General features: G+C 32.1%; 1 protein-coding gene across 5 annotated transcripts in view; it reads right to left on the bottom strand.

Moving 5' to 3' along the window:
• Vps13a (vacuolar protein sorting 13 homolog A) overlaps positions 1–13,486 on the bottom strand; it is a 228,418-nt gene that overhangs the window by 170,993 nt on the left and 43,939 nt on the right. For all 5 annotated transcript variants that reach the window (XR_004514896.1, XR_004514897.1, XM_033757746.1 and 2 more), the window contains exons 20-23: positions 10,388–10,524; positions 8,400–8,532; positions 4,258–4,375; positions 1,477–1,615 (exon numbers count right to left, since the gene is read on the bottom strand). Coding sequence is in view for 3 of the 5 variants with exons in the window: in XM_033757746.1 (XP_033613637.1) it covers positions 1,477–1,615; positions 4,258–4,375; positions 8,400–8,532; positions 10,388–10,524 (527 nt within the window). In the remaining 2 variants the exon portion in view is untranslated. The remainder of the gene's footprint in view (positions 1–1,476; positions 1,616–4,257; positions 4,376–8,399; positions 8,533–10,387; positions 10,525–13,486) is intronic.

Genomic DNA, 13,486 nt, shown 5'->3' with positions numbered 1-13,486 from the left:
ATTTTGCTTTCATTCAATTGTTTGTATTTAAGCACCTATAAATTATTCTCTAATGAAGTTAAATTTGCCTGTAGAATTCCCAATTCTTGTGGTCAACAAATTTCTGTTCAACAAAATTATCAAACTATTTCTGAAAAGAGGTTAACCATTTTTTGAGTTATAGTAGCAGTGTATCATAGGGTTTTTGTGTGTCTTTCCTCTTTTCTTTCATTTTCCAGATAGCATTAAATTCTTATCATGTCAGTACTCTGACAGGGTGTTCTTATTCTTTCTATTTTTAGTTTTTATAGTCACTGTTTAGTGGTATTTCAATAGAGATTTACTTTCTTGGTAAGTAATAATGTTGAGCATCTTTTCATGCTATCTGAAATTTAATTTTAAGTCCAATTTTACTTTTATGCTTTATTTGTTCCTTTATATTGTAAGATAGCTTTACCTAAAGAAAGAACTCAGTTAAATGTGGTTATTTAGAGGGAAATGTTTTATCTTACTCATAAAGAAATGCATTCGAAACCAGAAGATATTTTCTCAGAATAAACATTAACAATTGTTAATATTTAAACTAATGAAAGCAAGGAAAAAGGCAGTCATTTACTGTTAATAGTCTATAATAGCAATACTCAGTTTAAAAGGGAAATTTGGCAAAATTCTATCAAAATTTAAAATTATACCTTTTTAAAATCAACGACTCTACTACTTCTAAGAATTTCTTCTATGGATAAAAGTATAACCAAACACATGTATACGAAAGTTCAAGATGGCATTTTTGATAATTGTAAATAATTATACTACTATGGATGTCCAACAAAAGGGAATATATTTTTAAAGACAATACAACCACACAATACAATACTACATAATCATGAAAGAGAGTTAGGTATATCTGTATGTGCTAACATGAAAATACAGTGGTATCTCAGTTCACAAATTTAAATCTGTTCCACCATTCTGGAAAAGATGGCTATTTTGGTGTTCATGTGGTAAAGATGCAGTCGTGTGTGTCACCTGATACAGATTTTATAAACACAAACAAAATTTTGCCAAATGCTTCTGTTTGTGAGCCAATTTATTTGTAAACTAAAGCATTCGTGAACCAACGTACCACTGTTATCTCTGAGGTATATATAGCATATATGACAGTAATGGTGAAAAGAACAGATTCAGAATAATAAGTATAAAGAATACACATACACGTGTGCAACAGCATATGCCATAAAATTTTTCTGAAAAACGAGAGGAGTATGGTTAACATTAAAAAGAGACTGGAAGTTGCAGAAGAAAGAACAGATAAGAGTTAATTTTATATTTTTCTTAAATATTTGTACTATTTCTCTTTTGTACAGAATTTCCAACAATTTCTCTTTTATAGTCTGCTAAAATTATTGTAAATAATTTTATCTGAGGGTCCTATGATTGTTTCAGATATTATTTGTGAAGTTTCTCTTTTAATTTTATCAATTTTGAAAAGAACAATACCTGAAATGATTTGACAGGTGCAGATACATCAGTTACAGGTTTAGGTTTTGGAATGCTTTCAACCAATTCCATAATCCCTTGCAGTTTCTTATCTGAGACGTGTATGGAAACAAGAGGTAGCTTTCCAGAAATCTTGAATCTGTTTTTAAAATACATGTATCATTACAGAGGAACTTTCACTATGATTTAAGTGTCCTAACTAAAAAAACTATACTTCTTAATGCTAAAAATCATTACTCTAATTTCTATCTTACCCATGGTCTCTCTACTGTTTTCTAAGTACAGATGACATTAGTATTTATCAGTGTTTATTACATGATGGACAATGAAAATACTTTAAATGCATTATTCTAAGTAGTTCTCATAGCCAATGAAACACACAACCTAGCTGCTCCCTATTGCTTATGAGTTCTCATATATACAGAATTCATATAAGGAAACTAAGAGATAGCATGGTTAACTAACTTGTCCAAGTGATTGGATTCCAAAACCATGACTTAATACTAGACCTAAGTATTTTATTACTCTTTTAATTGCTTTGGTAGTTTCCTTTGCTTATATTTAGCTCAAACTTCAAGGGAAGTGACACAGTCAAGATGTCACCACAGGGACAGAAGACAAATTTGTTGGCCCTTAACCTTTTACTCATTAAAAGCACGATTTGTTTCCTTCAGAGGCTCTGAGAGATTTAAAAGCAGTTTTTTAAAAAACAAACCAAAACAAAAAAATCTTCTACATTTGAACCCACATATGCCCAGTAGGTGACTAAAAGCAGAATAAAGCTTGCCCTTCATCTTGTAACCTTTATTACTTTAAAAGTTTCATTCAGATCCCTGCTCAGCTCTGAACATGTTTGTTAATCATTCAAGTGTCTGTATTACAAGGTTAGTTAGCTCTAAACTTACCTAGCATGTGCCACACCCTCTTTAAGACTAAGGACAGCAACAGTAATTAAAATAATTTTCTGGATTTTCAAGAATAAATAGTTGCCAGTTTTTACAATGTCTAGTTCTAGATCCTGTAGAATGATACCCAGAAATTTCCAGTCATTATTTTACCCCTGCAGTTCCCTCAGATTCGGGAAAAAGCACCTCACAGTCTACCCCATGATGACGTCACCTCCCAAGTGGGTGTAATTATGTAAAGCAGAAATCAAATGTTTCTTCCCACTGCCAAGCATCTCATGAGAACTAACTGCCCCTCTAGCCATAAAGATTTCTCTGGAGCTATAAAACCAGATATCAGATAATGACCAACCGCACTCCACCATCTCCAGCAGATTCATAAAGGCTGACCTCATTCTTTTATGAATGTACTGTTTGAACCTCTTCACCACAGTATGTCCAGTTCACCTCCTCAAGCTCAATCTCCTTTCTCTATTTTCTCTCATTTCAAACTCTGCCTAATCAATCTTCCTATGCCTTTATACTTTTCTTAAATATATGTACTGTTTACCATTTCATCAATATCTGTTCAAATGCCTGTAAATTATTTTATGATTTAAAACAATAAAGCAAATGCATAAAAGTAACTATAAATCTATGATAATGGGTACAAAATAAATAAAGATTTAAACTGCAACATTAATAACTACGGGAGGTGGAATGGGAAACTAGTAGACTTTTTTGGATACAAGTTAGCAATTTTAGGCAGACTATAGTAACTTTAGAATATGTAGTACTATAGTAACCACAACAAACTATAAAATATACAAATATGGAAATGAAAAAGAACTCAAAAGATGACACAAAATCTACTAAATATAAAAAAAGACTAAGAAAATGGAGAGACAAAACAAGCTTACAGAAAGAAAATAAACTGAGGCAGGACTGCTGCAAGTTCAAGGCCAGCCTGGGGTCAATCTAAACTACATAGCAAGACTGTCTCAAAAAACAAAACAAAAAAAGCAAAGAAACTGACAAAAATAAGTCCTTTCCTATCAGTATTTACTTTAAATGTAAATATTAAACTTTCCAATCGAAAGACATAAATTAAGATGGATAAGGCAAAAGGATGCACTACATGCTATCTACAAGAGAGTCACTTTAAAAGAAAACAGATCAAAAATAAAAGAACGCAAAAAGATACTGCATATAAATAATCAAATATAACCACAGACTGTTATATTCAGTCAAAATAAATTACAAGTCAAGGACAAAGAACATCATTACATAACGAAATGACGAGACCCAACAATAACATGTAACCAGATTATATGCATCAAGTGACAGAGCTCAAAAATACATGTATCAAAAACTGACAGCATTAGGGGAAAATACAGGTAGCTCTCTGATAGGAGACTGTATTAATGGGCACAATTTTCACTAAGGGGCACAACTAGAGAATATATTAATTTTAAAAAAAAAGGACTAGAACAATACAATTGAACATTGAAGGATTTTGTGTTGCAAAGTAATCTAGATGAAAAAGGACAATGCTGTATGATTCCATTTGCATGCGGTACCTAAAATTGCCATAAATTCATAAAAATGAAACAGAATGGATGTTGTTGGGGGTTGTGTGCAGAGTAGAATGGATCATTATTTAATGAATACCAAGTTTCAGTTAGGAAGATGATGAAGTTCTAGAGGTGGACAGTCATGAGTTTGCACAATAATGTGAATGTACTTAATGTCAAAAAATTATGCTCTAGAGCTTAAATATAAATCATAGTTTATGTTATGTATATTTTACCACAAAAAAATCAGTGAAATATTATTATTTATTTAGCTATAAAATTATTGAGAAACTGCAGAATTACATGAGAGAGATCATACATACTTGGGCATCTTAATATCCATGAAAACCATTGCCTTAGAGAGTTCCACATTGACATGCATGGGTACCAAAATATGCTGTGTAGATACATTAAGTTTTCGTGCCTCTTTCCAATTCTCACCTAATTACAGAAAATAGTACATATTTAATATTGGCATAAATGAGTAACATACAAATCATACAATTATTAATACTTCATATTCACAAACCAAATGATATGGGAAATCATTTCACATCTACATAATCTTAATTATCTAAAATATACACAGTAAGCAAGTAAAATGTTTTTTCTTTCATCATTTCTCTTTAGTTGCTTCACAAGATTCTCTATGTTCTATTATAAAAAAGGTTTGAATGCCAGGTATGGTGGCACACGCCTGTAATCCCAGCACTTGAGAGGCTGAGGCAAGAGGATCAAACTACAGATCCAGACCCTATCTCAAAAAAAAACAAACAAAAACCCCCAACAACAACATAACAGCCCATTCAAATACAAAAATATTTATTATGTAAAAAGTAATACAGTTTTAACCAAATTTGTGCACAGACTGGAAATCAGTAAAACAACCAGATAGCTTACCCTAAAAAACAAAAAACAGCATGAGTGTAAAGGCAATAATGGAAAAGGCAGGAAAAAAATTGAGCTTAATAGTAACTTGTTGTGGTACATGGCACCATTTTTTTTATTAGCATCTTAGTCATCATCTGGAAAGAGAGGCTTCTAGAGGAACATAATTAACAATAGCTCTGATAAAGCACGGTCACTACTACGTATCAAAAAGCAGGTACAAGATATTTTACATTCACAGAGGTATGACACAGTACTGTCCTACATCTATAATACTATAACTGTGCTGTTTTCTGGATATTATTCTTTTCTTTGTTTTTTTGTTTTTGTTTTTTTAATGGAATGTGCTGAATGTCTATAATTTTGTTCAGATGACTGCAGAACCTGGAAAAGCTGTTGCAACTGTGCTGTCAACTTTGGAAAAAGTTATCCCAATTTACTGTGTTGAGTTGGCATTGTACAGAAATTAACAGCCATATTGGTCTAGAAATGTAAATTTGTTTTTCCATTTGTACAGGGGTAATGCACTGTATTAAATATGTAAAGTCTTATCTACGTGGGTTTGATTACAGAAAATAATAAAGTATTCTCTAAATAATGAAAAAAAGAATAATATAAGACTACAAGAGCAAGAAGCAATTTAACATGTTCAGGGACCATTTTCATCTTCAGAATTAAGGATTATTTTAATTTTACATCACTGCCTTTTCTCTTTTAGTTTCCTTTTTAGTTTTATTTTAGAATTCCCTATTTTTAATGTTCATACAGAGATTTAACAGAAAAACTGAATAGTTTGTCTGGTGTGAAAAACTATAATAGTACACAAGATCCTAATGAGATAATTAATAATGTGAAATAGGAAGTAAAGAGCTAAAGGTGTAGGGAAAAGTAGGAAGGGTGGAGGAAAGGTAATAAGGGAGAGGAAAAAATATGGGAAAATGAAAAAATGGAAATAAAGTGTTTGTAAATGGGGAGGGAAGGAGGGGGTGAAGGGAAGGCAGGGACAAGGGGAAAAAATGAGAATCATGACCTATCATGTAAAGGTACAAGATCCCAATAATGAATGTAACTGTATTATATACCTAGATTGTACCAATAAACTCAATAAAAAGAAAAAAAAATAGTAACTTGTACATGGTACCACTTTATTCAATATTTATAAGTAGCACTATTTTACAAAAGGTTTAAACTTTCTCACAACAATTAATAATCATTCCTTTTAGAAAACTGAGGCTGTCAGAATTTAGAACTTTCCTACTGTCAACATACTAGTGATAAAGCTACAATTCACATCCACGTCTATGAATTATGATCCTCTGGCAACTCTTACTGCAGTGTTACAAGCCTATATGGTCAGTGAGGGAAATGATTGATAAATAACTTACAGCACAGCCTTAGAATATAACAAAAAAAAATCACAGAGTCAAGTGCCCAAAATATTACTGGCGAAGAGAGAAATTTAGGAACTATATAAATTATGTTAAAAAGTCCATTCACAAATACCTCCATACATAAACATCACACAAGCATACTCCACACCCACAGGTACATAAACAATACAACACTAAAAGAACACATAACAAAATAGCAATAGTGTTTATGTCTAAGCAGTAAGATAAAGGATAATACTTATTTGATTTATTTAGTTTTTGGTTTTTTTGAGACAGGTAACAAAATAGAAATAGTGTTTATGTCTAAGCAGTAAGATAAAGGATAATACTTATTTTATTTATTTAGTTTTTGGTTTTTTTGAGACAGGTAACAAAATAGAAATAGTGTTTATGTCTAAGCAGTACGATAAAGGATAATACTTATTTTATTTATTTAGTTTTTGGTTTTTTTGAGACAGGGTCTCACTATGTAGTGAGACTGACCTGGAACTCACTATTGTAGCCCAGGCTGGTCTCAAACTCACAGTGATCCTCCTGCCTCAGCTTCCCGAGTGCTGGAATTACAGGTGTGCGCCACCACGCCCAGCTATACTTATTTTTTTAATTGTGCAGATTTTCTAAAATAGGCATATTTATAATTGCAAAAAAGTAACATTAAACATCTGTAACAAGATTAGAGCATTTCCCTAGCATGAACAGGGCCCAGGGTTCAATCCCCAGAATCAGGTAAAAAAGAAAACCAATCACACACTCACCCAAGATTCATGGTGTCTATATAGTACAATGCACTTTAACATACACTATCTCATTTCAAATGTCAAATGACTCTTAAGTCACCAAAAATTCCAGTCTTAGAAAACCAAGGAAACATTAGATTCTTAGTTATAGTGGTAAAATTGGCTTTATAATAATTTTTTTTCAAATTCATTTACTTCATTGCCCATTTTATAGATAAAAACATATATATATATATATATATATGAGAGAGAGACAGAGAGAGAGAGAGAGAGAGGGAGATGCATGTGTTTTGGTATTTATCAAGATTTTATGACAAAAATATAAAGTAACCAAAATGACAAAAAACCCTGCTCAAAAAAGGACTCAATTATTTAAGAACAGTAATGTTTATCAAATAATCTTCAGACAATAAAATATTTTTAAATATTTAACAAAGAAGTACAGCTCACAGACTTGTGGCTAAATGTATCAGTCAAACATACTAAAATGCCCTAATTATTCCCTAAAAAAGAATTTATGGACTTAAGCAAATATAATTAGAAGAAAGGAAAATGATCTTGTCCTATATAAACTAATAGGTTTTGTTTTTTTTTTTTTTTGGTTCTGGGGACTGAACTCAGGACCTTATGCTTGTGAGGCTGGCAGCGAAACTACTGAGACAAATCCCCGGCCCTAAACTAACAATTTTAACAATGATTACTTTGGCCTCTCAATGCTTCTCCTTTTATCAGTTAGCTCACCATGAATGACAGAAATGGTTCACCAACACTACAGGGATTTGGGGCAATATGGCAGAATGGAAACAGGGCTGAATGAATCTGAATTCTCCTATTTAGTTAGTGCTCTTCTCAGTTGAATTTGTGGCTCTGCTTCATTTAAAAATCTAGAACTGGATCAGAGATGTTTGACTGGTACACCACAGACGTTGGAATAAAGGAATTTCTAAAACAGTGACTGTCCTCAGGCTGTGTGTGGCTACCCGTGCCATGATTTGTTAGAACCTGTAGATTGTTTGCCTCTGGCACTGAGAAGCTGCTTCTAGTTATCTAATCATGTAATACAAATATCATGTGCAGTATGTGCCAATTTTTAGTTTAAGGTTAGAAAATATTGGTACAGATCAGGATATTCAACTTTACCTCTGTTGACACTTTTTAGGGGGAGCTAACCTATCTACTACACTTTTTAGGATGTTTAGTAACATCCTTGACTTTCACCTACTGTATTATAGTAGTGCCCCTGACCAATACCTGAAATATATCTCCAGACATTGACAAATGTCTCTTGGGGGTCAAACTCACTCCTGGTTGACAATCATTAGGCAATATTTACTATCATGTTTGATTTAAAAATATTAAAAGTTCAAATCTATGTATGAAGGACTTTAGAAAATGTCTAAAAACCTAATTAATCACCTCAGCAAAATCAATAGCTCCTTTTATACATACCCACTCGACTATAAAGCAGTTGTATGCTTGTAAGCTGAACATCAAAGGAATCATAAGCTCTACGCCTTATCTCTTCAAGATCGGCTCCACCTTGTTTCATACCTGGTAACTCCAAACGACTTTTACTTGTCACCTAGAAGTTAATTGTAATAGTTTAGATTATGCAAAATACTTCAAAATGTAAGTATTGTATAAAGTTTTTAGTCGTTCAGACCTATAATATTAAATTTTAATTGGAGAGAATAAACTCATAAGCAGACATATTGTATAAAGCAATTAAGAAAAGTCATTAACCACGAGAGGTATAATGAGTATACATCTAAAAGAATTTTTACATATTAAATTATAATTTCCATTTCTTTATATTAAAGGGTAGAAACCAAGATGGTCCTGGAAAAATAACACATCTTAATAAAGAATTAAAATCTAGTTAAGTTTTCCCATTAAGAACAAGAGCAAGAGACAAATTTACCCTAAAAATATTCCTACAGTATAATAACAAAGATAGTTGGATAGCTTCATAGCTTGATAATAAGTAAAAGAGCCAAGGATTTAATATTATAATAGCTGAATTTTAGCCCAACTCTGCCATTTATGTGATTCCAGACATGTTATGTTCGTATTTTCCCCTTTTGGCATACACACTCCATAGCAGAACCTGAAGATCTTAGTCATATACATACTTATGAAACATTTTATATACCTCATGTGAAGCAGACACTCAAAAATGATTATTTATCTGAAAGGTAATGAATTTTAGATAACTAGTTAAGAAAATCACTGAATGTCACAAAAATTCCATAGATACCCTGACCTTATGTTTCTCCTACTATACCATACTGCCCCTGAAACAATTCAATAACTAATTTCAACTATGAAGTTATATAAATTTTATAATAAATATAAAGCCAACTGCTCTATGTTAGTATCAAGTATAGAGTAACAAGAAAGAGAGAAGAACAAAGGAAAGAAATAAAAGGGAAGCAATATTAAGAAAAGGCAGATAATATGTATTAGGTAGTCAGAAAAATCCTTCTATTATATTATTATTCATCGCCCTTGGACCTTTAAATTGTTCTGAGTATTCTACATATAATGATTTAGAGTAGTGCTGTCCAATAGAACGTTTATGATGAGGGAAATACTGTGAATCTGCGCTGTCCAATAGACTACCCACTACAATTTCTGACTATTAAACTCTCTTAGTTATGTTAGCTAAAGAACAGAAGTTTTGCCAGGCGTGGTGGTGCACAAATGTAATCCCAGTGCTAGGGAGGCTGAGGCAGGAGGATCGCTGTGAGTTCGAGACCAGCCTGGGCTACATAGTGAGTTCCAGGTCAATCTCAACTACATAGTGAGACCCTGTCTCAAAAAAACAAAAAACAAAATAAGAACTGAAGTTTTATTTTTACTTAATTTTAACTAATCACATGTGGCTAATGGGTTATCTTACTGAAGGTAACAGATCCACAAATACAAATTATTCTCCACTTAAAATTTGGGAAAGAAAAAAGTTCATAATTGAAAGAAAAAGGAAATAACTTAGGTAAATCAAAACAAACAATCCATAAGAATCCATTAATTTAAAATAATAAAAATGTTAAAATGTCAATATCTAAAATATAAAAATATATATACAAAAATCTCAGAAGGATTTTAATTTTCAGAACTGTATTTTATGTACTTCAATTAATCAAGTAAAAGATTTAAACTGAAAAAGAAATAAAACACAGCACTCAATTGCTACAAAAATAATTAAGTTTACTCCAGATCTAGATTATTTAAGTTTTAGAAATTGAGTGAAAGAAAAAGCAACCTAATTAAATGAAACTTCACTTTACACACCAGAAAGGAAGATTTCTCAAATATAAGTATTTACCATAAATCTAAAACTCAATAAGCCATATCAAACTTTCTAGAAGCCAAAGTAACTTTTTAAAGAAACATCCTAAATATCACATTATAAATTACATATTGTTAGTATATACCTTTAGATGACCAAGATCCAAAAGAAGTAGATTTGATGTAGGGCTGAAAACTCCATCTTGTGGGACAATAATATATGAAGCCTTCAAATTAATTCTGAGATCAAGAACTTTCTGTGTTTCAATAATATACAGAAGACCTATAGAAAATTTAAATCTTCACAAATTACTAAATAGGAAACTGCTGAATAAATTAATAGATCTTAGAAGAATGTGAAATTAGTATTAATTTAAAATCAAGTACCAATTTTAAAATAATCATGACCAATGTATTTCCAATATAAATTTAAATATTTGTTGATGTCTAACATTTTACCCTCCACACACATTAGAACAAGTTCAGCTTTCTACAACTTCCAAATTGACTACATTATTTCTCCAGTTAAGACTCTTCAAAATTGACCAGTTTCTCAAATTTATTTATTTTCCTCAGGATCATATGCATTTTATTATTATATTTAAAACTATCCTTTAAGAAAAAATATCACTGGGCTTCAAACAGCCACAAGTGTTCATAATACAAAAAAGGTATTAAGAATCTTTCAGCAGTTAAATGAATTCACTGTCAGTTGATAATAAATATTATTATCCAGAAATGAAAGACATCTATCTAATGCCTCAAATTCAAGACACAAATATAAAACAAAAGATGAATACTGACCAATTTAATAAGATGAATGTTAAAAGAGGTTTTCAACTTGCACAAAAACATTTAACTAGACTTTCAAATACTAGTAATATGGATGCACAGATAGCCAAACTGAACTCGAGTAATAACAACAAAAACTTCTGGAAATAAAACAAATGACAATTAAAAAAAAATCCTACAATGTGGGAAAAAATTTTTACCAACTGCTTCTCAGGCAAAGGGCTATTATCTAGAATATATAAAGAACTCAAAACAATCAGCCTCCCCAAATATAAAGACCTCATTGAAAAATGGGCATCTGAAATGAACAGACATTTCTCAAACAAAGAAGTAAAAGCAGCAAGTAAATATATGAAAAAATGTTCCACATCACTGGCCATTCAAGAGATGCAGATGAAAACAACACTGAGATTCCACCTCACCCCATAAAGAATGGCTGCTATCAAGAAATCAACCAGTAACAAGTGTTGGTGCAGTTGTGGGGAGAAAGGAATCCTTCTCCATTGTTGGTGGGAGTGCAGACTGGTGAAACCACTATGGAAATCAGTATGGAGATACCTCAAAGAACTAGGACTAGAGGTTCCTTTTGATCCAGCCATCCCTCTGCTGGGTATCTTTCCAAAAGAATTAGAAGAATCATATCACAGTGATATATACGCACCCATGTTCATAGTGGCACAGTTTGTAATAGCTAAACTTGGAAACAGCCCATTTGCCCATCAGTTGGAGACTGGATAAAGAAGATGTGGTTTTTCTATAAAATGGAATACTACTCAGCCATAAAGAATGAGAAATTAGAGTCACTCATAGGAAAGTGGATACATATTGAGGATATACTCCTAAGCGAAATAAATTAAGTCACACATGTGTAAATACTGAATAGTTTCTCTGGTGTGACAAAGTATAATAGTACATAACATCCTAATGATATAACTGACAATGTGAAATAGGAAGAAAAGGACTAAAAGTGTAGGGAGAGTGGGAAGGGTAGGGGAAACGTGAGAAGAGAAAAGAAAAAAAAATGAGATGATGAAAAAAATGGAAAAAAAGTGTTTGTAAATGGGGAGGGGAGGAAGGGGTGAAGAAAGGGGAGGGACAAGGGGAAAAAATGAGAACCAAGACCTGTCATGTAAAGGTACAAGATCCCAATGATAAATGTAACTGTACTGTATCCCTAAAATGTACCAATAAACTCAATGAAAAAAAAAACCTACCTGAAAAACTCAGACTGGCAAGATAGTATAAGTCAAAAAATCAAGTTAAAGTTGTAAGCTAACAGATTCAAACTGAGCCTAAAAAATTTTCCTCCTGAGACCATTTTCTATACCTGGTAAACTAGAGAATTCCTTTTCACAGCTTTTCAGAACAGAGGACATAGGACAAAGATAAGGAATCTAAGAGAGGTGCTTTCCTTACAAATCTGAGCTCACAAAGGATACCTTTGAAAGTAAGGGGAGTTCAAAGTTAAGCCTTCTTCTTGAAACATACCCAACGGGAAATGCAAAGAAAAGATCTGAGGAAAATTAGGAGAAAGATGTAATAACCCTGTGAATTATAACCACAGTATAGTCTTTATGTAAATATGCAGCCCAACAATTCCTTCACAGTCCAGAATATTGCAAGCAATGGATTTACTTAAAGGCTGCCACCAACTTGCCCAGGATACCTTGCAGAAGAAAATTTTCTACCAAAACGAACAACACATAATTTAAAATTACTAAGCATAAAGGACAAAACCAGGCTCAGTGGTAAAAACCTGCAGTCCTAGCACTGTGGGAGACTGAAACAGGAGGATTCCAAACTCAGCTGCAGCCTAGGCTACTTAGTTGGACCCTGTCTCAAGATAAAATAAAAAATAAAGATCTGGAGATAGACCTCAGTGTAAAGACCCTAAGTTCAATCCCCATTCTGGCAGAGTGTATAAATTTATTACAAATAAGAGCTATCAGAAACAAAAGACAGAAGAAATAAAAACTACAAAAAGTCATGAAATCATGAAACCATCTAAAGAAGTAATTGTCTGATAAAACAATATAAAATATTATATTTATGATGTAGGAAGAAACAGAAGACAACTTTAAATATCCACAGGAAATAAAATTTTAAAAAAAATGACAATCAAATTTTAAATATAACAAAGCGAATTTCCCAAAATGAAAGGTATAATCGCTGAAATTAAACCTGATATAAGGTTTAAATAGCATATTAAACATAATTAAAGAAAATATTTAATAAACTAGAAGGTAAATTAGCAGCAATTACACATCTTATAACATAGGGAAAAAATACATACAAAGAAGCAAGCAGGATACCGAAGTGTAGGGGAAATAGAAGACATAGGAAGAAAGGCTAAAATACATTTTTTCAGAAAAAGAGAAGAATAAAAATATTTAAAGACCTACTGCCTAAGAATTTTTCAAACAGATTTTTTTATAGAATTCATTAAAGGTACC

The sequence above is a fragment of the Fukomys damarensis genome, unplaced genomic scaffold (assembly GCF_012274545.1).
Source record: "Fukomys damarensis isolate Sample0158 unplaced genomic scaffold, DMR_v1.0_HiC HiC_scaffold_31, whole genome shotgun sequence".
Lineage (NCBI taxonomy): Eukaryota > Metazoa > Chordata > Mammalia > Rodentia > Bathyergidae > Fukomys > Fukomys damarensis.
This window is presented reverse-complemented; position numbering and strand designations above follow the sequence as displayed.